Consider the following 21,768-nt stretch of genomic DNA (forward strand, 5'->3'; position numbering starts at 1 on the left):
TCCCTGTCTTTAAGTACTTACAATTTTTTAAGGAAAAATTATTGTGCTTTTGCAGGAAATGCAGAATCTGTTTCAAAATTACTTGCCTCCGCCTTTCCACTAGCTGAGCTGCTCTCAGATACAGCTAGAGCAAAATCCACACTACCCCAGCATGCCTATCATGCTTTCAATTACACATTCCTAATACTAACATTTTAAAACAGTTATTTTTGAGCACAAATTAATTACTTCACGTGTTTCCTGCTATGTATCTATAAAGCAAATATGATCTTTATTAAGTGTTCTCCAGATGCTTTTTTTCCTCTTCACGCTGAGACCTTACTGCACTGCAGAGCACGGTGAGTTTTAAGCAATACTAAATAAAGTTGATGGCTCAGATACGAAAGCTCATGTTTTCTGGTGTTACATACAGAGCACCACACACAAGTCTGTGCAGATGTATGCATCTACATCTCAAGTCATGCAATTATAGAAATGATTATTCCTATGTAAGTAAGAAAAAAAAACCAAAGAATGCTTGAAGTGTTGAAAATTAGCTTTTCTAATTTTGAACAAATTTTAATGATATGGAAAAACAGAAGAAAGGGTCGCATACTTCAATAATAAAACACCTCAGTGACCTGCCCAATAGTCAGATCACATTTAGCATGCTGACACAGCTCATTTCGGTCTTCATGTTTTCCTAAAACAAGTGAGATTTCACCTAACACTTAATGATCACATGGTGCAATCCTTGTACTCAAACTTCACAGAAGAGCTGATTTGGATCACCTTTCCTATTTGTCTTAAAGGAAGACGAAAGTTTCAAGTCAAAAGCATCCACCAAGAAAATACATTTTTTCCATTAAGCACAAATCAAATAAGAACTTGGAACAGCATACAAAGACATGAGGGAAGCAGTAATGTGGGAAAAGATAGGGAAGTGAATAAACAACAAAACAAAATGAGTATCTTTGTGACAAGTACAGCATCAGGTTGTAACAAGCCATTTCAGAGACTCTGAACTGCATATCAGAATTCCTGTGATAGGATGTCCTGCAAATCATGCCCATAGCAATACATCTGACAGTGTAACTCATATTGTTCTTTAAAAAAAATGGGCTTAAGTGGTACAAGCTATGATAACCTTCCAAACTCTCATATTCTCAGATGTTTCGAGCAATACGAAGCTAAGCGAGATAAACCAGAAGACAAAACATTACTTGGTACTTTTTGAATTGGGCTCAGTGAAAAGATCAAATCATTCTCCTGGTATGACTCTAGCTGGTTATTTTTAGTGTTTTTAAACAAAACATAACTTCATAGTGTTTAAGAATCAACTTTTCCACAAACATGAATTGAAGGTATTGCTAAGCCTTGCGTAGCAGCAGTGTTAACAGTTCTTCCCCCTCCTGGTTTAGACTATTATCTGTCACAGCCAGAAGCCCACCTAACTGCTGGCAAGGCGTTACAGAAATAGCATCAATACAAGTTACTGTGCAGACATTACCTTGCTGCACAAATGATTAGACAGATGTAATGCAGAGGATACCATCTGTATGTTGTGAACCTCTGTTCTCAGAACATCCCAATCCCTGTGTCTCACAAGCAGTGAAGGTGATTAATGCAGCAACACGTACAGAAGGAATCCTGAAATGGGGAGATACTCATTTCTCAGACTAAAGCCTTGTTTAAGCACAAACCAGAAAAAGATGAGCTACCTGTGACAGCACATCTAGCATAAGCACTGCTACAGAAATCAAAGTTGGAGCCAATGTAAGTAAGGCACTTCTGTAGCCAATAATAGACCTAGTAATTCCAGGCACACGACACATTCAAACTTGGGTGTTTGAGGTGAGGCTCCATCCTGTTACCTACCTCCAAAGAGACCAGCTACAGAAGAAGGCTCATTGCGGAAATGAGAAGCACTAGGGTAAGCTTGAGGACCACAAAAAGAGTCTGATAAGGCATGTCACACAAAAGAGAAAGCCAGGAAAGGAGAAGGGAGAGTTACAGAAAGAGAACCAAGATACACTCTATTTGCTATTCAAATACTTAATGTCAGTCTATAAATCCACATATATTCTAACAACACAGAAACAACAGAACAAAATTAATACAGGTAAGACATACAAGAAACGAGTTTGTATCATCTATAACACTACAGGGAAAAAAAACACTTTCAACATTACAGCTAAGATAAACACTTTTTTCTTTCTTTTTTTTTTTTTTTTCCAGTAAATGCCATGTTTTACACCCTTCGAAAAAAGTGTAAAAGTTTCAAGGCATTTTTCTTATACCTGAAGAATAATGATACAGCCCAACAGTGGATTCATATTTGGTTGCCACAAAGGGATTTAGTTCAGTGAATGGATTGTAATGATCTAAAGAATCAGAAAGAGTTATTTTAAATCCGTATTCACATTATCACAGCACCTAGTTTGTGCTATTGTTAGAGCTGCATCTACTTTTATAGGACAGTATGTCAGGAAGTCACACACTGCTTCTAGACAGAACTTCATAAGAGTGAGATGTTGGAATGGGAGGGCAATGTAACAACGCCATCCATCCTCAGCAGGTCAGGGTTGGGCTGTGAATGATGAATGCCCCACAAACCCACCCAGCTGTGCATTCACAGCCCTGCACTGCCACAGCTTTCTGTAGGACTGCAGAACAAACCACAGCCAGGAAGCTGCTCTGACTGAATGATAACTCTACTTCATTTCAAACGGTCATTCTGCATTTGCCTGCAGCCATACCAGTTTATTAGAAACATGGGGAAAAGCGATCAGAAACAGACCAAGTCATCACACCATAGTTACAACTCAGTATTTGCAAACTACTGCCTCAACCAACTAAACATCAGTGAGAATTCCAGAGAGAAGTCTCACAACAGGAGTTCTGCTCTGGAGACTCTTGCTTCTCCTTTCCCCACTAAGACAAGCTCATCAAAATACTGGTGGCATCTCCAAAGAGATCCTTTGTCTTATCCTTGTTAAGAAACAGAGCTATCAAATCTCTTTCTTATAAGACAGTCTGGATTCTTCTGAGATCAGTTCTAGTGAGGTTCAACCTGAGAAAGAAAGCCCTTTTGGTGCAGTGAGGCTGTCTTCAAACCAAGTAGTCTAAGAACAGAACTGACACATCATTAACTGATTTTTTTTTTTTTTTATCCTCAGAAAGCTAAAATACTGACAAGCAATCCAATTACTAGGTACTTGCACCAACAGACATGTGACAGGGATTTCTGGTATGACAGCACATTGAATCACCTCCAAACTAAGTTTTAACGGTTTCTAAGTGATGACTTCTTAGTTAATTGCCTAGTAAGTAGAGATGAATAGAATATGCATCAAAATGTCCATGGCTTTATCAGTTCTGCATGTCAACAAAGTTGCAGAAAACATCCCCTGCGTAAGAAAATCACAGTGAGCTCCAACATTCAAAAAACACTTCAGCCTGAGGAACAGAAAATTAATTCTCAGACACATACAGTATTTTACCTTAAAACTCCCAAGTGTAAGAGCCTGTGTTGAAACAAACTCAAACAGCTGCTTTAACTGTAACTAAGTTCCATCATCAGCAAGAATACCATGACAGTTAATATCAAGGAAGGATATTAACACTATTTTTATGACACAACTACTAAATCAACTTCTAATGTAGCACAAAACAACATCCATTACTCTCTTTTTGGTTTCTCAAAAGCCCCCAAATATATTTTAGAAACCAAAATAATAAAATGTTTGGAAATAGGTAATTAATTTAAAACGGTACTTTACCAACAAACATTTCATGTGTGGGTGTCCTACTGGTGAAAGTAGAAACATCAGAAGACACAGACAGATGAGCAGCATCATTAGTTTTTGTAAGGAAAGGATTTAGGTTTGGAATGGCATCATCAACATTATCAACAGTAGCAGAAAAAGGATCTGTCCAATTTCAGAAAGCAAGAGAAAGAAAAGGGAGATGGGTTTAGTTGTATGTTACTTCCTAGGTATAGAAGAGTAAGAAGAGTTAGAAGAGTTGAGAAGAGTCCAAGTAGTATTGTTTTACCCCGATAGGTCATCATTGGGATGACCTATCTATTTCATTTTTAAGTTGACCAGAACTATCCATATATTCTCTGCCCAAGGAAAAGTGTATTAGCTACCCTTTTGTTCTTAAAATAAATTAGTACTATCTTGGTCTTATACAACATGCTTCTTTTATATTAAGTCTAATACAGAAAGTTAGTATGCTACTTTAAATACAAGCAGTTTTTGCTCTACTCAGTCTTATCTCCCAATACTTGCAACAAATTCACTGAAGCAGTGACTGCCTCCTACCATAGGAAAACACCAGACGGTAAGTAATGACTCAACGCAACTCCAGTCTACAAATGGCTTTAAAAAAGTATGCAAAGAAAACCACCAGCTGCAATCCCAAAACAAACAAAGCTGCTAACTTTTTCTTCTCCATCTACTGATCTCGGAACTTGATGCTTTTTGTGTTCCTCAGCATCATGAAATTCTCAAGAGCTGGAAACGTATCGAGGCACAGAAGCATACTCCTTATTACCAAACTTGTGGACATGCCATTGGCCATGAACAAGACAAGTGCTCTGCTTCATAGAACTATTAATGTTGGAAAAGAGCACTAAGATCATCCAGTCCAACTGTGGAGTCATCACCACCATGCTCACTGACTTGCATCCCTCAGTGCTACATGTACACAGTCCAACACCTCCAGTGAACCCATCACCTCGAGCAGCCGGTTCGGAGAATAAACCTTTCCTAATATCCAACCTGAGCCTTCCCCATGCAACTCAAGGCAGTTACCTCTCACCCTATCATTAGATATGTAAGAGGCCAAGCCCACCTCACTGTAACCTCCTTTCTGAGAGTTGTGGAGAGCGATGAGGTCTCCCTTATTCTCCAGCCCTGTTTTATCACACTGCCTAGAACCACAGCTTACTGTTCTAGACAAAATCATATACGGAAATGTCAGAGTAATACTTGTAAGAGAGATTTGAGTGCCTCACAGTTTTGGCACTTAACTTTTAAACCAGGTTGGCTCACTGATCATCCACAACTAGTAAATACTACTGAGACATAACCAGAACTTTCAAACTGCCTCTGCCTGAATCTGATCTCCTGATTCTTAGCTATAAATCCTATACAGTTTGATAACATGTAGCTGTCAGTCATATGCAAATCCTAAAGAAAATGAAGTCCTAAAATCATAAATGCATTATTCTTCACAGACTTAATGCATTTTCATTTTCAGCAACATTTGGTTTCTTCCACAGACTGCCTGGCTATATCACAAGTACCTTACCAGGCATTATTATTATTTTATTTTAATTATGCAGTTATCAAAATCAGAGTAACCTACAGTGAGTAGAGAATAAGCACCCTAAATAATGTTCCATTTGTAATAAACAGCAGCAATACAAAATCTACTAGCTTTTGTATGCCTTAGGCAATAACACCAAACATACTTGTGGACATGTCAAACAGCCAGGCACCTGAAATGAGTCCCTGCCTGCAGGTATGTACCCTCTGTCTATTATGAATGCTATTTCAGAATGCACAGAACAAACTGATCTGACAATAAAACACAGCACATTATCCTTTAATCAACTCCTGCTTGCTTGCTGTTGCTGCTTCACATTCTTCTCATTCTATTGGTTCTTCTTAAAAATTGGAAAAAATCCAATCAGGCAGGATAAACTGATTTTTTTCCACACTGATACATCTGTTCTGCTTCTCAAGTTCTGATCACTGGCAAACAGCTGATCAAACAGCTGGGATGGTCCTCAAACCATCTCAGTAAACAGCTCTTATAAAAGCTTCCTTTATTCTTCTTAGCCTTTTTGTTTGTTTTCCACATTATTTTCCTATATTTGTTTGAAACTACTGTCCACTGGAATTATTTAAACACACACAAAACAGGGTAGGTATTAATTACTACCCTCTGTTCCCAAATGTCAACAGTTGCATGTTGCTTTGTGTTTTGACTAGTAAACAAATTGAATGAAACTTGAGAGAATTTTCTCAGAAATGTCATCTTCTCTCTAACTCTTTTTGCTGGTCTGTCTCACCCCAGTTCTAAACCAGTGTGTTTAAATCTGAAAATCTGCCAATGCCTGTGACAGAGGTAACTGAGAATTAACTGGTTTGGGTAATTCACATCATTAAAAAAAACTGAATATTCAATTGCTGTCTCTCCTGACAGTGACACTTAACTAAAGCCTTGTTTCATCTCTGAATACACCTGGTGTCTGCTTGTGTCAGTGAAATCACTGCACCTTCGGGTTATTTTAAGGCATTAGTAATTCAGGTGCATTCAAAAAAGTAATTGGAATTTTGCAGACTTCTACCTTCCATCTATCCAGCTAGTAGCAATTGATCTGAGAGAGAAGAAAGACTAAGATTTTTCCTGTGGCATCCCTTACAGTTTAGAGAAAAGAAACAAAAAATATGCAGTAACAGAACCCACTCTCTAGGAATTTTTAACCTCATTAGCTTTTCTGCCAGATAGCAGTGGAAGGCAGCAACCCAAATAAAATGTGTTTGTAACACAGTTGGTCCTTGTATTACATACCTAAAAGGTGCTGAATAAATCTCATAAGCAGTGATTCTTGTCCACTGCAAGTCACTTTGTACCTGATTTGATACTCTTCTCAAAGTCACTGAATACACCAAATACAAACATCATCATGTCATAAAATTACCTAAAGGAGGGATGCTGTGCAGTGGTTAGAGCACAGGACTGGAAATAGCTCAGGTTCCATTCTTGGCTCTGCCACTGACTTGCCGCATGACTTCATGCAAGTCAGTTAACTGCTCAGATTTCCCCATCTGTAAAATGTGGAAAGCACTTCTTATCTACCTCACTTATGTGAAGTGAGCGTTCATGTCTGCAAAGCTCCACAGATTTGTTTTTTTAATGAAAGTTAATAAGAAAGTGTGATCCCAGAATTTTAACCTACAGCTTCAGCAGACAGCCTGAAATCTTCATAGTTAAAGGAGTTAATCTTAGAAGTATTTGGAAACACGTCATGAGGAAGCAGATACACCAGTGATTATTACTGAAGACTCTTACCAGAAATAACACACAACACTGAACAAACACAAGGACCTCCAGGCTCAATTTCAGGTTCTTAATACAAAAAAGTGGTAAAAATTAAAACCATTGGATTGTGATACGACCTTCATGTGGACGATAACCTCCCCTTCCATCTCTCACCCATGAGATAATTAGATAAATAGAACAAGCTGGAACAGAAGATATTCCCGAAAGCAAACAAGATGAGCCAAAACATTTTCAGTGTCTGAATTCTAAGCCTAACAGGCATAAAAATTTGTATGCATAACTTGATATGCTCCCCATTGCATCTTTATCCAAAGATGCTCTGCTCAGCAAAATGAAAGGACAAGTCAATTTTTTCTTTTTCCTGGAAGGTACGGCATACATTACTATTGCTTCCATCAACCAGAGTTGTTATTTCCCTATAAACCAGTAGGAGAAGATACACAGGACACCAAGTACACATCAGAAGTAAACAGGAAAGAAGAAAACATACACTGTGTGTCACGAAGTTCACTTAGATATCTGGAAAGACTTAAAAAAAAAAAAGCTCATAAAGGAAAATGAAATTGCAGAACAGCATTATTATCTCTATTACTTCTATTATCTCTAGAGGTCTCTTCCAACCCCTACAATTCTGTGATTCTGTGATTATTCCAATGCTTATGAAGCTTTCTGAAGCAGCAACTCCCATTTTTCAGCAACATTAAGCAGTTATTATGCAACTATTTCCAGATAAGACAGTAAAATTTGAAACTAAGCATCATTTATGAAGAAGAAAGCTTTATGCAAGGTTTTTAAATTTTCATTCAGTATAACCAACAGTGCGAGCAACCAGTACCTGTTACCTATACCAGAAGTATTCTGGAACACTGCAAAGCAGAAGAGAGATGAATGCAACTGCTCTAACTAATTTACAATAGCATTCATGACTTCAGAGACTCTTGCCTTGCCTCCCTGATTTAAGGGCATGCTCGTATCAGTAAAGACCATCTAACAGTTCATTCCTCACATCTTCAGCCACGGTTTCTTTTTGTAGTTAAATACAAAATTCCCTGCTGTATTTCAGAGGTGCTTGTTTTGTTTTTGAAACCTGGATCTGGATTGCCATGCTTTCTATATACATTTGTTTCAATTGTTTCTTTTCAGGTCTCATCCAAATTCTCACCTATTATAACCGAAAATTTTACAAAAATTAATTTAACTTCACAGTCTACATAAAATAGTGATTTGAGAAATTCCATATTCAGAATCAGAATGCAGTAGAGTTCAGTATCTGACAGACATCTTCACACAAATGAATTCTCACAGCTAATTTCCTTAGCTTGCTATACGGTCCTTGAAGGCAGCAGTTATGAGGATGACTTTGCTGGTCAATGACTAAAGGAACATCTCAAATTAAGATTGTCTGCAATAACCACATGCTTCTGTATTTTAATCTGTACTCTGATCTGACTTGTTCCCTATTCCTCTACCCTATCCTTAACTTGTCTCTGCAACTTCACAACTTTTTGTGGAACAAACACCTCATAGACTGGTCACACATTTCACAGCAATACAGGCACAGTAACCGAAAACTTTAAGTCCGAATTCTTACCTCCCCAGGTACTTCCTACTTGTGGAGCAGCAGATATTGGATGTACAGAAGGATGAAAAGTTGGCTGCAAATCAAGCAGATCATTTGGCAGCTTTGAAGTGCTACAAAGACAAATCAATACAAGTGTTTGAACTGCATCACGGTTCTCAAAGCAAGGCAAATGCTAGCAGCTGTCAACAATAAAGAGAGCTTTGTAACAAATTAGAAGTTATAAAAGTTGATGCAACTAAACCAAAATAATGAAATTTGCTGAATTTCACATTATGTTTTACAAGAAAGGGTAAATGCAGAAAGCTCTGTTATACCAAATGACTGATAAATCAAGCTGTCTAAAACACGACCATCTTCCTCGTAGTCTAACAGGGTTAAAACATATCAAGATCAAATGATCTGCAGCAGCTTTTAGAGTAACCTCATGAAGCTCTATGCACTGTGGAACTCACTTTATTGGGTTACAGCATCAAAATGTTACATCTGAACATAACAAGACCTGTCCACTATCAGATGTTCAGAAACAAAAAACTGGCTTACACTTGTGAGCTATTAAAGACCTCTGGGGAAAACAAAACACTAGAACTCTTGAAGCACTTGGCCAACTGCTGAAGCAAAATCAGCTGCAAATTAAAACTAGTTCACACATACCTACTGGTCTACTCACAACTAAACTGAGATCCAGAAACATATGAAGATTAAGAGTGAAGTCTTAAATACAGCTGTTACAATGACTTCAAGAGTAACAGGGATGATAAAACATCGTCTAGCAAAGAGTTCATTTCATACTTCAAATTTCTGTTGTTAAATAAATAAAACTGAAGCATTGGTGTTCACCAAGAACTTTCCAGCACACGAAATAAACCAAGATTGGCACATATGGCTATGGACAGATGCTGAAGGATCAGGGCACCCAAGGATTGTTTGAAAACAGACTGGCACAGAGATTAAAGACTAGAAGAGACACTCTAGATTTCTGCCTATCTTCTTGCTGACTCAACTGATTGTGCTATTCAGTTTATTATTTCATTCCAGTAGAGATCAAGAAATCATATTTGCTACACTGCCCCTATTAAGAAGTAGCTCTGTTCAGCACAGCCTTGTAACACGAAGAGTCAAAACAATTTTCAAGTAAAGATTGCTCAAGTTAACGATAAGGATTAATCAGAGGCATCCCATCCAGTAGCAAGCAACTGAACTTGCAATCCAACAAATCCACTTCGTTTACAGCTTCTGCTGTACAATCTGTTCTTTGCTCATTGCAGTAATACTGCCAGCAACTGAATTTAAACAAAGACAAACTAGCATTTGTTCTTCAAAAGAAAATGCTCTTGTCTCCAGCATGAAGCATTTCTAGCCATTTGAAGAAGCTTTAATCAAATGTTTTTGTTTCAGACCTTGTAAGAAGGAAGATCAGGCATTCAAAGTTTCTAGTTCAATGCATACTGCTACTTCAAATATTTCAGTCTCTAAGCTATTTAAACAAATTTCAAAGAAGCTTTTCAATTATCAACACTGACAGATTCTCTAACTCCTTACACATGATTCAGCTATTTTCTTCATAAAAGATGTAAAGTAACTTCCTACAATAGTTTTTTTTATTGGGAAGGATGGCTGTACAAGTACTAACTGCTTTTAAACAACAGCAAGAAATAAAAAGGGATAAGTAGATTCTTGCACAATTCTAAAGGAAATAAATAATCCGTCTTTAGGTTTACGATCCATGAGTCAGCAGTGTGTGATTGCAGTCCCAAAGGCCAACCTGCTGGGTTGCATCAAAAGAAGGGTGGCCAGAAGGATGAGGGAGGTGACTGGCCTCCCTGCTCCACTCTCATGAGGACCCATCTGGAGTACTGGATCCAGATCTAGGGCTGCCAGTGCAAGAAAGATGTGGAGCTGCTAAATAAAGTCCAGAGGGCCACAGAAATATCAGAGGGCTGGAGCACCTCTCTTGTAAAGAAAGGCTGAGGGACCTGGATTTGTTCAGGCTGGAGGAAAGAATGTTCCAGGAAAGCCTCGTTGTGGCCTTCCAGTACCTGAAGGGAGCTTAAAAACAGGGAGGAAACAGCCTGTTTAAGTGGTCCCATAATGACAGGACAAGGGGAATGTTTTAAACTAAAATAGGGGAGACAGATTAGTTTAGGAAAAAAAATTTCATAGAGAGGGTGGCATGGCATTGGTACAAGTTGCCCAAAGAAGAAACTGGACGTGCTGGAGGTGTTCAAGGCCAGGTGAGATGGAGTCCTGGTGGGTGGCAACCCCGCCCATAGCAGCACGGGATTGGAGCTGGATAGTCTTAAGACTTCTTTCAATCCAAGGCATTTTATGATTCTATGATCAAATCCAAAGCAAAATATGCCTTTGGTGAGCTATTTTCTTCTCTTGTACTCATGGAAGTACTGGAAGCACTGCGCTCTCTGCTACCATCTTATTTGACAAGTATTTATAGAATGAAGCTCACACCTTTATGCGTACTGTTCCTGCTAGTCTATAATCAGGATTAGTGTGCAGTAAATTCTCTTACACTGTCTCCGCAAGTTCTTGCAGACAGATGTTCCAGATACAACTCAAGACTGCAGAACCTGCTTCTTTTCCTTCCAACCCTGTTTTCAGGCTATCCTTCTACTGAAAGGCTAGCAGACTATTTGTTACCACTCAACTTTCAAATATCTAGAAATCCAACATCAAGTTCTGCAATATTAAGACCTCCCATACTGAATTATTTGACTTTTCATGAATGAACCTGTAAGGTTCTTCAGGGGCACGGCATGTGCATTTTTACAGTTCCAGCTGCCTGGCTAGCCTATCAACAGCTACAAGGTCTGTAAGCATTTCATTAGAAACTATTCTGCAAATAGAAGATGAAGACAGACTTATTACACTGCTTTTTTTGCCCCCTCCCAACAGCAACAGGTTATTTTCCTACCCACTTCACACAGAACATTTCTTTTCACATCCCTAATGAACTCCACACCCAAACAACCTCCTCCAATGTACCCTCTGCAGAAATTGAGATGATACTCTGGTTGCACCCCAACTCACAGTGAAGCAACAGTACTGAGACATACCTGTTTGAAGAGCTAGGAGTAGAAAAAATATCAATGGCTGGTGTAGTCATTATGCTTCCTGCTGCTGTTGACACAGGAGAAGCTGCAGTTGTTAAAGAGGTATGAGGTTTCTTTGCAAGTTCTTTTAGACGTTGCTCCTGTTGGAAAAGTGAGCTGGCATAAGAAATCCAGAAACATTTGTGTATATCAGTTTGGAGGCAAGTAAAACAAAACTTAAATATTTATTTTTAATTATTTCACACGGTAAAGTATCTGTTTGTTAAACAAGATAATTACTGGAGACACTGCTGCCACAAATCCTTCAGAAACATTACTTCACAAACCCTTCACAAGTTGCGTGGTATATGTATGTATGATTTTACCTCCACAGCACTTTGACAGTAGCACATATTCAGTATAACTTTGGCTTCTTGCTCTGCTCCTACAAGAGCCTTAATAAAACTATCAATAAGAGCACAGAAAAAGTGTTTTGAGTTAAAAATTTCTGATGCCTACCTTTAAAGCTTTCAAGCGAGCCTGTTCTTCCTCTAATGCAGCTTGTTTTTCCCTTTCATCAACTTTTGTGAGAGACAGGCCAGTGCTTGCAAGGGAAGAAACTGCATTGGAAAGGGTGGTAGCCCTGAAGTAATTGGACGAGAGTAAATCAGGCTGTTAATAGGTGACACGTGATAGGAACATGTGAAGAACACTTTGCCTGTATCCACCCTCCTGCTGAGTTTCCTTTTGAATTCTTTAAGGGACTGGTTATGTCACCATACAACACAAAGTGATGAGTTTCCCTCAGATGCGCTACATGAAGCACAAAACAAAAATACCACAAAGAGATATCATTCACTCCTGTATGCTGAGCTTTGGGTTTCAATCTCTTAAGTTTCCCCTTCGAACTCCATCACAGAAATTGATGCCTGAAGCTTTTATCTTAGGCTAACAAGAAAAGAGTAAACTTGCATTGTGTTGATACACAAGAATTTCTGACAACGTAGACCCAAATTCAAACTGTTGACCAACTTAACAGATTTAGTTAAGAAATTGTCAATGCAACCTATATCACAAAGACATCCATCATCAAACTTAAGAATGTGCAAAAAAGATTAATTCAAATACTTCACTTCTAAAATACAGTAACCTCACCAATGCCAGTGCTGAAGAACATGTAAAATATTACTCTATTATTGTCTGGGCATGCAATAAAGAAATGCTATCTAATTTCGCGTGACTTCTCCCTTCATCCCCCAGTACTAAGCTTCTTTTATTTAAACATAATGAAGTTATTTGCCTAAAGGATTTCTCTAGATTGTACTCGAGTTTTAGCAAGCGTTTGCGAACCAGTGAATGCCTTAATCTCCAATTACTTTAAGCAACCATTTTTAATTTAAGGACTTCTGGAAACATTTTCTTGCTTCTGACAAAGGATTACAATTGAGATGTAAGAGTCTAAGGACATTCACAGATAAATGCTGCTTATCTTACAGAAGTCTAATTATTAACAGAAAATAAAGATTTATGGGCAGTAAATTAAAAAAACTGCTTCTCTTCAGAAGTTCAAGATTAGATGTGAGAAGTTGAACTACTGGATGAGGGATTCTACAGCAAATCTTTGCAGCTCTTCAGATTCTATTTCTGTTGATCTGGAAGAAATTGTCTGAAGTACTCAGCAAGACATGTAACTCCCTCTTCTATTGTTACAAATGCAGCCTTCACTTCAACAAAACCTACGCAAACTTTATTTTTATAATCTAATCTCAAAATAATGAATTTAACATTGGCTTCAAGGTGTTTTTTTTTTTTTTAACTGTATAGGATAAGAACATAAGCACCTGCTTGCAGCTGTAGAATCTTTGATTTTCTTTCCTTCTAGAGAAGCTAAGTGTTGCTCCAAAGCATCAAGAAGGCTACTTGGTGCCTATGAAAAGGGAAAAGACAGGAAAAAAACTCTAAGGTAAAGCATGTCAGTAGTTAAGACTTACAGAGAATACAATTGTAAGGACTAGTACTACTCTAAATACTTATATCACATCTTGGTATCCAATAGATATTTAATTATTTTAAGTATAACCTGAGGTTTTCTCATGACTGCTTTCACTCTGTGTAAAATGATTCACGAGTACTGAAATGTGTCAAGAGATGTTAAAATTAACAGCTAGGAAACAGCAAACGTATCAGAAGTAGCCAGTGTTTCTAGAGACTAAGGAAATTGTACCCCAAGTCCTTCTCTATGTGCACATTCTGCAAACCTTCAGAAATGATTTCTAGAGGCTTGTAGCCAAAGGAAGCTTGGTAAAAACTGTACCTATATAACATCACAAAAGCTTCATTATGTGAACTTGCAAAAACAAATTGTGTTTTCAAGCATGATGGAAATTATATTGTCACAAAACTCAATTAGAGTATGAAATAAGTGACCTCTAACATTTTACAATAACATCATTGGAAATGAAAGCCAGGCTCTGACAGGGGTTGGATTTAATCATAAACTTCGAAATAACTTGGTGACAACATACAGAGGAAAGCATAAGTGAATCCTATAATGCCAAGTCTTTCTGATTATGCAATATCAAAACTGACATGTAATGACAAATACATAATAGGTTTATCTACCTGGGAAAGATCTGGTATGTCTCCTCTGTCAATTCCAACTTGCTGTAATAAAACAAATAAGCTTTAGAACCTGTTTGCATTTAGTAAAGGCAGTGATGCTCAAAAAGCAAAGAACATTAAATTGTGGTCAAATAAAAAGCCTAACTCCATATACAGTTTAAATCTCGATAAACTGAATTCTGTAACTGTTGGTTGTAATTAGTATAGTCTTTTGTTTAACGTACACACTTTCAAAGTAGGTGTGTTGGAGACATTTTTACACACATAGCCTTGGAAACAAAGCTGAACGAGAATCAAGCATTCCAGAATTGTAAGGCTGGAGACCTTGCCTGTCCCATAAATTACAGGGCAAGCTCTGAGATCTACTGATACAGATATGTAATTGCTAAAATAAAGCACCTTCAAAGGTTTTAGCAGCTTTCCTTAAAAGCTATTGCTGTCTTCTAAAGTGTACATCAAACAATGGTCTGCAGCAGGATGTACATACTCTTACAGTAGGAAGTTTCATATTCTTACCAACTGAAAGGACAAATGTAAAGTTTTACAGCTTACCTTCTGAAAAATTAGGAATAGTAAAGAAAAGCAACAGCAGAAGTATGTCAGAAATGAGAGATTTCTTAATTCAACAACGCTTCAGAATGCGCCAGATGACATTAAAAAACATTTTACAAGGTAACTGATTTTTCTTCTATGAGTTAAATAACTACAGGAGATAACTAAAACACACTTACACATCACTATTTCTTATTTGTTAAACTTATTTCATTTGAAACTTGACAGAATCATGGATTGCAAACTAGAGTATATAGAAAGCAGTAGACCAAAGACTACTACCAATATCAAGAAATGAAGTTTTAAAAAAACTAATTTATCTTTTGCTTAAGGAGAATGTGCAGATCTGCAAGTACTCTGCAGTGAGGTTTTTCCAACACAGTCCTCCAGTGATCTAATCACAAGGACAGAGACAGACAGGAATGAAATTCACCTGAAAGGAAGCAGTATTTGGTTTATGAAAAAAAATCAGCTCTGTGAAATAGAGGGTGAAGTTTGGCTGAACATGGTTTACCTCTGCAACTTTGAGGAACTCTGAAATCCGTGTCATTCTAGTGAGGAACTTCTTATATATATCAAGGCCTTCTTTGCACTGGTTCTTTTTCATATCAAAGTACTTTTCTAAAAGCAGGAAGAGCATGCACATTAAATAAGGAATCACATAGCCTGCAGTGTTCCCGTGCATATTTCAAAGTAGAAGCATACAAAATGAGGCAAACAGAAAATGCCTGCAGATTTGTTTCACCATGTTAACTGCAGAAGTCACTGTGCCTAACTCATACCAAATGACAAAAGCTCCACTGAACATGAACTAATGATCATCTGCATGCAGTTTCACCTTACCTGGTAGGTACTAGATCTCCCACATTCATAAGTACCCTGAAGAGGATAGTCAGGTCTAAGAATAGGTCTCCTTTCTTGTGGGAAAAAAGAGGCAATTTCGTGGTATGACAATCACAATCTACTCTATACCAACAGCCAGTTATCAGGCAAGATGTTGGTATTTTCTGTAAGACTGATGCCTTTTTTTTTTTTATAGCACTGCCTACAACAGTGGCATGCAACAGATTGCAAAATACTGGTGCTGGAAGTGGAGGGTTCCACCCCGCCTTCTTGAAATAGTGCTTTCAGGCTTGTTTCTATATTGAGCTTCAGTCAAAACATGAATGAAAGCAACTGTATGCAAGTCTTATTACTAAGAGAAAAGAACCAGTCCGTGACTCAAGACTGAGAGCTTGACTATCCTTCATTGGCTAATTCTGGGTTTTACTTTCCATTTTGCAAGCAATGTGACAGCAATCAGATAGTTAGATTCAATCACGGAATTCAAGAACAAGCACACTACTGTGAACTTAATTATTCCTAGACAGGCTCCCTTGTACTTTCCAGTGCATGCAACTGAAAGAATCTGAAGTGGAAAATCAATTCCCCCTAAATACATGACACTCTCTAGAAATATAAGCCAACAAATTATTACAAACAACCAACACTAAAGCTTCAGAAGCCAAGCAATCAGTAATACCGTGACTGCAAGTTTGTAACTGATGATAACCTACTGCATTTAGAAATAAACAAAATAGGATCGTGTTTCTTAAAGAAAAGTCATTGATTGTTTTTGCCAAGTAGGATGAGACAAAGAAAGCAATATTGCAAAAAAATAAAAATAAAAAAATCTCAAATTGACTTAGCTTTCAGAAACTTACTGATCCCTATATTGGACTTGGGGAAATCTGTAATATTTTGGTGTTTTACAATAACAATTTCAATTTCTTTACAAAGAGCAGATATTTGCAGTGGTTTACTGAGCTCCCTCCCCAGAATTAAGCATTGCAGAAAGCAGTTTTATTTACCCAAGAGGTTAATAATCCCTTCGTTATATGCCGCAAACAGTCTAATGGCATCTTTGAAGAGAAGCATGAAGGCAGCATTAATTACACCATTTGTAAGTTCATTGCTATTGACCTAGAAAGATCAGAAAAAAAGTTAATTTGACTGAATCAATCCCTTACTGGAAAACTTAGAGTTGAACTTCAGTACTCTATCCAAAATCATGCTCTCATCGGCCAGTAATAGAAGATAAGCAGAAGAGTAAATCAACAACGCATTTCTCAGCAGAAAAACTCTATCCTTTTGGCAACCGTTTTTGTTAACTAATATTAATGTTAACTACTGTAGCAAAAAAGACAGAGAAGAAATAATCGACTTTCACATGTACAAACAAGTATTACATAATGCACGTGATTAATAACACTTAAAGACAAAGGATTTTATTGCACTGAGCATCATTTTTTTTTCCTGCTTTCTTGAGATATCATCTATGAACAAAATGTATTTTGCTCTTCAGGCTCTACACGAAACACAGACACAAAGGAAGAACATAGAAGCAAGTTCAAGTCCTTGAACCTTAGCATATTTTACAGTTTTTGCACATCAAACATATTGCATTTGTTGTACACACTGCTAAACTTACATTGAAGTCAAGAAGTGCATCCATTTGGTTCTGTATAATTGGTACAGTTTTTAGGAGTTTTTCTGTGTTCATTGTTCTCATTACTCCATCAGCCCTATCGAGCAAAACAAAAGGAAGTTCAAGTGAATTTTGAAGGCAATTACTGAGAAACAGAATATAGAAAATAAAGCAGGTCAGTGAAAATACTTAAATTTGTGTGGTCATACAAAGCAGGTATTCGACATTTAAGAATGCTGTCTAGACAATACAATAACTGCAGTGTTACAAGAGCAATAGTTTTGGAATCATGTTTTGTTCAAAGACAAATTACTCAGGGAATGAAAGTGATATTTAAGAAATCTCAGTTATGTTACATCAAGTAAAAAAAACCCAACAAATACAATGAAGTTTTTTTTTTCCTGAAGTTTGTTTTTATCTATGCTTTTTCTAATCATCTGGTTATTATTTCATGTCAGCCTAGATCATTTTCAAATGAAAGCAAAGAGAAAGAAAAACAAACAAGATATTGTGATTTCATGCTTTTCTAGAAGAATTGCAAAGACTACAAGAGACTTGCTTTTAATGGCAAACTATCAATATCTGGTCATTTATTAATTGACCAGACTAGACTTACTTTGCTAGACTTTAAAAAATGCATTGAAGGACTAATAAAAATATAAAAAAAGCAAAACCAAGAAAGAGATTAAATCACCTCAGTGACAACAAACAACTGCTGTAAGACAAATCAGGCAGCCTTATAGTTCATCTGCATGCACAGAGCAAACCAAAGGTTTCCTGGAAGTGCAAGTCTCCCAGTGCATCTGCACAGAAAAGGCCATGGCTGCTCTCCAAACTGGAAGGCAGCAGAGAGCTGGCTCTTTTCAGCTTTATCCTCCAGAATTATTCTCCCTCCTGACAGCCAACAGCAACTGCAATAAGCTTCGTGTGACAGGGCATGTGTGCAGAGCCCTAACAAAAGCCGAGGTGTGGAACCAACAGACTGCTGCCCCAAAGCAGTTGTTTGTGCAGTTCCTGGAAGAACCCTCAGGCACACACTGCTGTAGGCTTAAAATCTGACTACAAAAGAACTGTGCACCTCTGGTGTATCTAGTGCATCTGCTGCACCTGCAGCCACCAGACCACACACAGACTTGGAGTGTGGGAATGACTAAGAGTTTGTGTCATTGGGACTTCCATCATCACCTAATGCAAAAAGATTAACAGGAATATGGGGATTATCATCACAGGTTGATTCTGCAGAGCCTGTTTTAACAATGAGGCCTATGGGATTTGGATGGTGTTGCAAGGGAGCACTATGCAGTCCACTACTATGGTTAATGCCCAACTTAACAGTTCTAAATTGGATTCCTGTGGGTGCTAAAGTTTCAGCAACAGTAAGTTGCTACACTGTCTGTGAATGACAAAGGATGCTCTAATGTAAAACTGTTTTTAAACTTAAAAACAGCTGTGTACAGAGAAAGTACTGGTGATGGCTGAAAATCTTTCTATCCTTGTCCACCTTCTCTGGCACTCGTGATGAAGGACATTTCCTAATCAGTGGCACACACATTACCTGGGTTACTGTGCGCTGCACTGTGATTTTACACATAAAATGTGTACCTAGTCTCAAGAGACTAGTTTCTCTCATGGCATTCAGTACTGATATGTTTGATGCATACTTCTTCCATTTCTATACATTAAACTCAAAGTTTACAACAAGCAACATTACAGTCACCCAAGGAAAATATTCTGCTCCTTTGTGTGTCCTGGGACATACATAAGTGAGAAAACCAGATGCTACTAGATAACTTCACTAATATTTTCTTGAGCACATAGCACTGACATGTAACCAAAACTGATGTTTCCCACTTCAATTACAAAAGGATGACAAAAAACACTAGGTAATTAAAAATAAAATCAGTTCTTACCCTCTTTTTACTTTTGTGAAGTCAAAAGCCACCTGTCTGTAGGAAACCGCCTTTTCATTCAGGTACCTGCTATACCGCCTGATAAACGTTGACATGTCATAGCCTAAAAAACAGTTTAAAAGATGTTTCACAAGCTTATTACTTATCAGTCATAGAATTACAGAATTACACAATGGCCTGAATTATACAATGATCATCTAGTTTCAACCCCAATGCCATGGGCAGGGTCACCAATCACCAGACCAGGCTGCCCAGAGCCACATCCAGCCTGGCCTTGAATGCCTTCAGGGATGGGGCATCCACAACCTCTTTGGGCAACCCGTTCCAGTGTGTCACCACCCTCTGAGTGAAAAACTTCCTTCTAATATCTAACCTAAACCTCCCCATTTCACTTTAAAACCATTCCCCCTTGTCCTATTACTATACACCCACATAAACAGCCATTCCCCCTCCTGTTATGCTTATACGCTCCCTTCAAGTACTGGAAGACCACAATGAGGTCTCCCCAGAGCCTTCTCTTCTCCAAGCTGAACAAGCCCAGTTCTCTCAATTCACTTACTCTCAAAGTGCAAGACACCAAAGACAGCATCATTCTATTTTTACCTGGATTTGTATGGTTAGCTTGCCCTATGTTACCAACAACAGTATATGTCATTGTATTCAGCATGTAAACCATTAAAATTATTCAATTGAGCAGACCTTGGGCTGCCACTAAAAGGCTGCTGTCCCCAGGCAACCACCCAGTACACCTGGGTTAGAACACCCGCAGAAAAATTATAGCCAGCTATACAAAAAGCAATGCAGAAGGAAGAAAACTCTCAGAAAAAAAACAGATAGGCAATGACATGCATTATCAGAACTGCACTGAGCTGTAGTTGAACCGAATGCAGTAAAACCTTATTTACCTATAGAATTAGTCTCAAAGATGAGTAAGACACTTTGAACAATTCTGAAATACATCTGTTTTGTTTGTGCATTTCACTCATACACTGCATGCAATTATGACAGATTCTGAAATTTAATCATCAAAATATATCCCTTCAAATAGAGAACTGTTTTCAGAAATCACAGGAATACCAACTTGGATCTATGTAACTAAGGAAGTTTTCTTAGAGAAGATTTCCAAAGCAAACTCCTCCAGCACACAACTTCTATATAGCAGCACTCTAAATTTAAAAAAAAAAGCACTCTGAGCTAAAATACACAATAATTACTTCTTCAGTGCCAAGTTCCATCAAAATTACGGAGTTGTATTTGCCAGCACACTATTACACTACTGCTGTTTAACAAAAATGATACCTTACCTTGCAATCCACTTTTGTCTAGGAAGTTGCTCAAATTAAACAACGTGTTTCTGGACGCCAGATACTGGATAAAGCGCTAGATGAAAAGAACAATTAGAATTCTTTTACCACACTGACCCCAAATTGGAACTGAGGTAATAACAGAAGCTCTCATGGTGCAATACATAAAATTCAGCTTTTAGGCTTTAGCATTTATTTCTGGTCTGCAAACTATCAAAAAAACTCACAGTTAACTGTAATACTAAGCCTGAAAGACTTCATTTAAGCCAGCATGATGTATCAGAAACTTCTAAAAAAAAATTCCCCATCAAATACATCAACATTCTACATGCTCACAATTGTTTCACCAGTTCCCTTTTTGACAGTTTATTTCATTTCAAACTGTCGTGTAATTTCACTCAGCACATGGTTAAATAGTACTTAGCTTAAGCACCAAATCAGGAGACAAAGGTTCACTTGCTTATGGTCTAAGCATTAAATAAACATAAGAATCCATAAAAAGCATTAACATCACAGCACCATGCTTAGCATACCTCAAATTAGTTCAACGTAGTTCTGAACTGTTTCACAAAATGAATGATGTGACATCTTTTAAAAGACCTTTCAGGTTGCTGGCAGCAGATTTAAGTCAGTAGGAAAAATCATTTTGTCTTATGAAGCACTCTCTAGAGCATGGCTACAAATGTAAACCAGACAACCATTCACTCATGATAACATTTTGACAGAAGAAAAATAGTTCTGATTAATATAATGTGTCCTAAATTATTTTCATTAGCATAAACAGAAAAAAAGACTAGAGAAGACTAATGCAGTCAGTACTCTGACAAAGCAATTAAGTAAAAGCTGAAAGATCAAATGCTTCCTAATTTTTTTATAGAGCAATTTATGGATTCTTTATGATCTTCTAGATATCTCCAACTCTCCACTGGAGTTTCAATCATGAAACTTGATTTCCATGTTTTGTTTTCTGTCCAAGTGCTATTTCTAGCTGTAAAATATTTCTTTTCAAGAAGCACTCTTAGCATTGTTACTTCTGCAATAGATCTGGCAATCAAAGTTTATTTGTCAGTTTTATTCTTGACATGGCAAGTATTTCAGACGATGGCGCCTTAAATTATTGTGAATCATATTGGTATCAGCATGAAACGTAAGACTCCAAAAGCAAGCACAGCAGAACCACAGAGACTATTTTGGAAAGTGCCAATTAGCCCCACAATGATGCTTAATG

At 37.6% G+C, this 21,768-nt stretch overlaps 1 protein-coding gene across 3 annotated transcripts in view; it reads right to left on the reverse strand.

Moving 5' to 3' along the window:
• PICALM (phosphatidylinositol binding clathrin assembly protein) overlaps positions 1-21,768 on the reverse strand; it is a 63,511-nt gene that overhangs the window by 14,558 nt on the left and 27,185 nt on the right. For all 3 annotated transcript variants that reach the window (XM_010706175.4, XM_010706176.4, XM_010706174.4), the window contains exons 3-12: positions 20,541-20,616; positions 19,237-19,339; positions 17,330-17,423; positions 16,710-16,821; positions 15,374-15,480; positions 14,308-14,349; positions 13,527-13,612; positions 12,205-12,328; positions 11,710-11,846; positions 8,651-8,751 (exon numbers count right to left, since the gene is read on the reverse strand). In XM_010706175.4, coding sequence (XP_010704477.2) covers positions 8,651-8,751; positions 11,710-11,846; positions 12,205-12,328; positions 13,527-13,612; positions 14,308-14,349; positions 15,374-15,480; positions 16,710-16,821; positions 17,330-17,423; positions 19,237-19,339; positions 20,541-20,616 — 982 coding nt within the window. The remainder of the gene's footprint in view (positions 1-8,650; positions 8,752-11,709; positions 11,847-12,204; positions 12,329-13,526; positions 13,613-14,307; positions 14,350-15,373; positions 15,481-16,709; positions 16,822-17,329; positions 17,424-19,236; positions 19,340-20,540; positions 20,617-21,768) is intronic.

Source organism: Meleagris gallopavo, chromosome 1, assembly GCF_905368555.1.
Source record: "Meleagris gallopavo chromosome 1, MGAL_WU_HG_1.1, whole genome shotgun sequence".
Taxonomy (NCBI): Eukaryota; Metazoa; Chordata; class Aves; order Galliformes; family Phasianidae; genus Meleagris; species Meleagris gallopavo.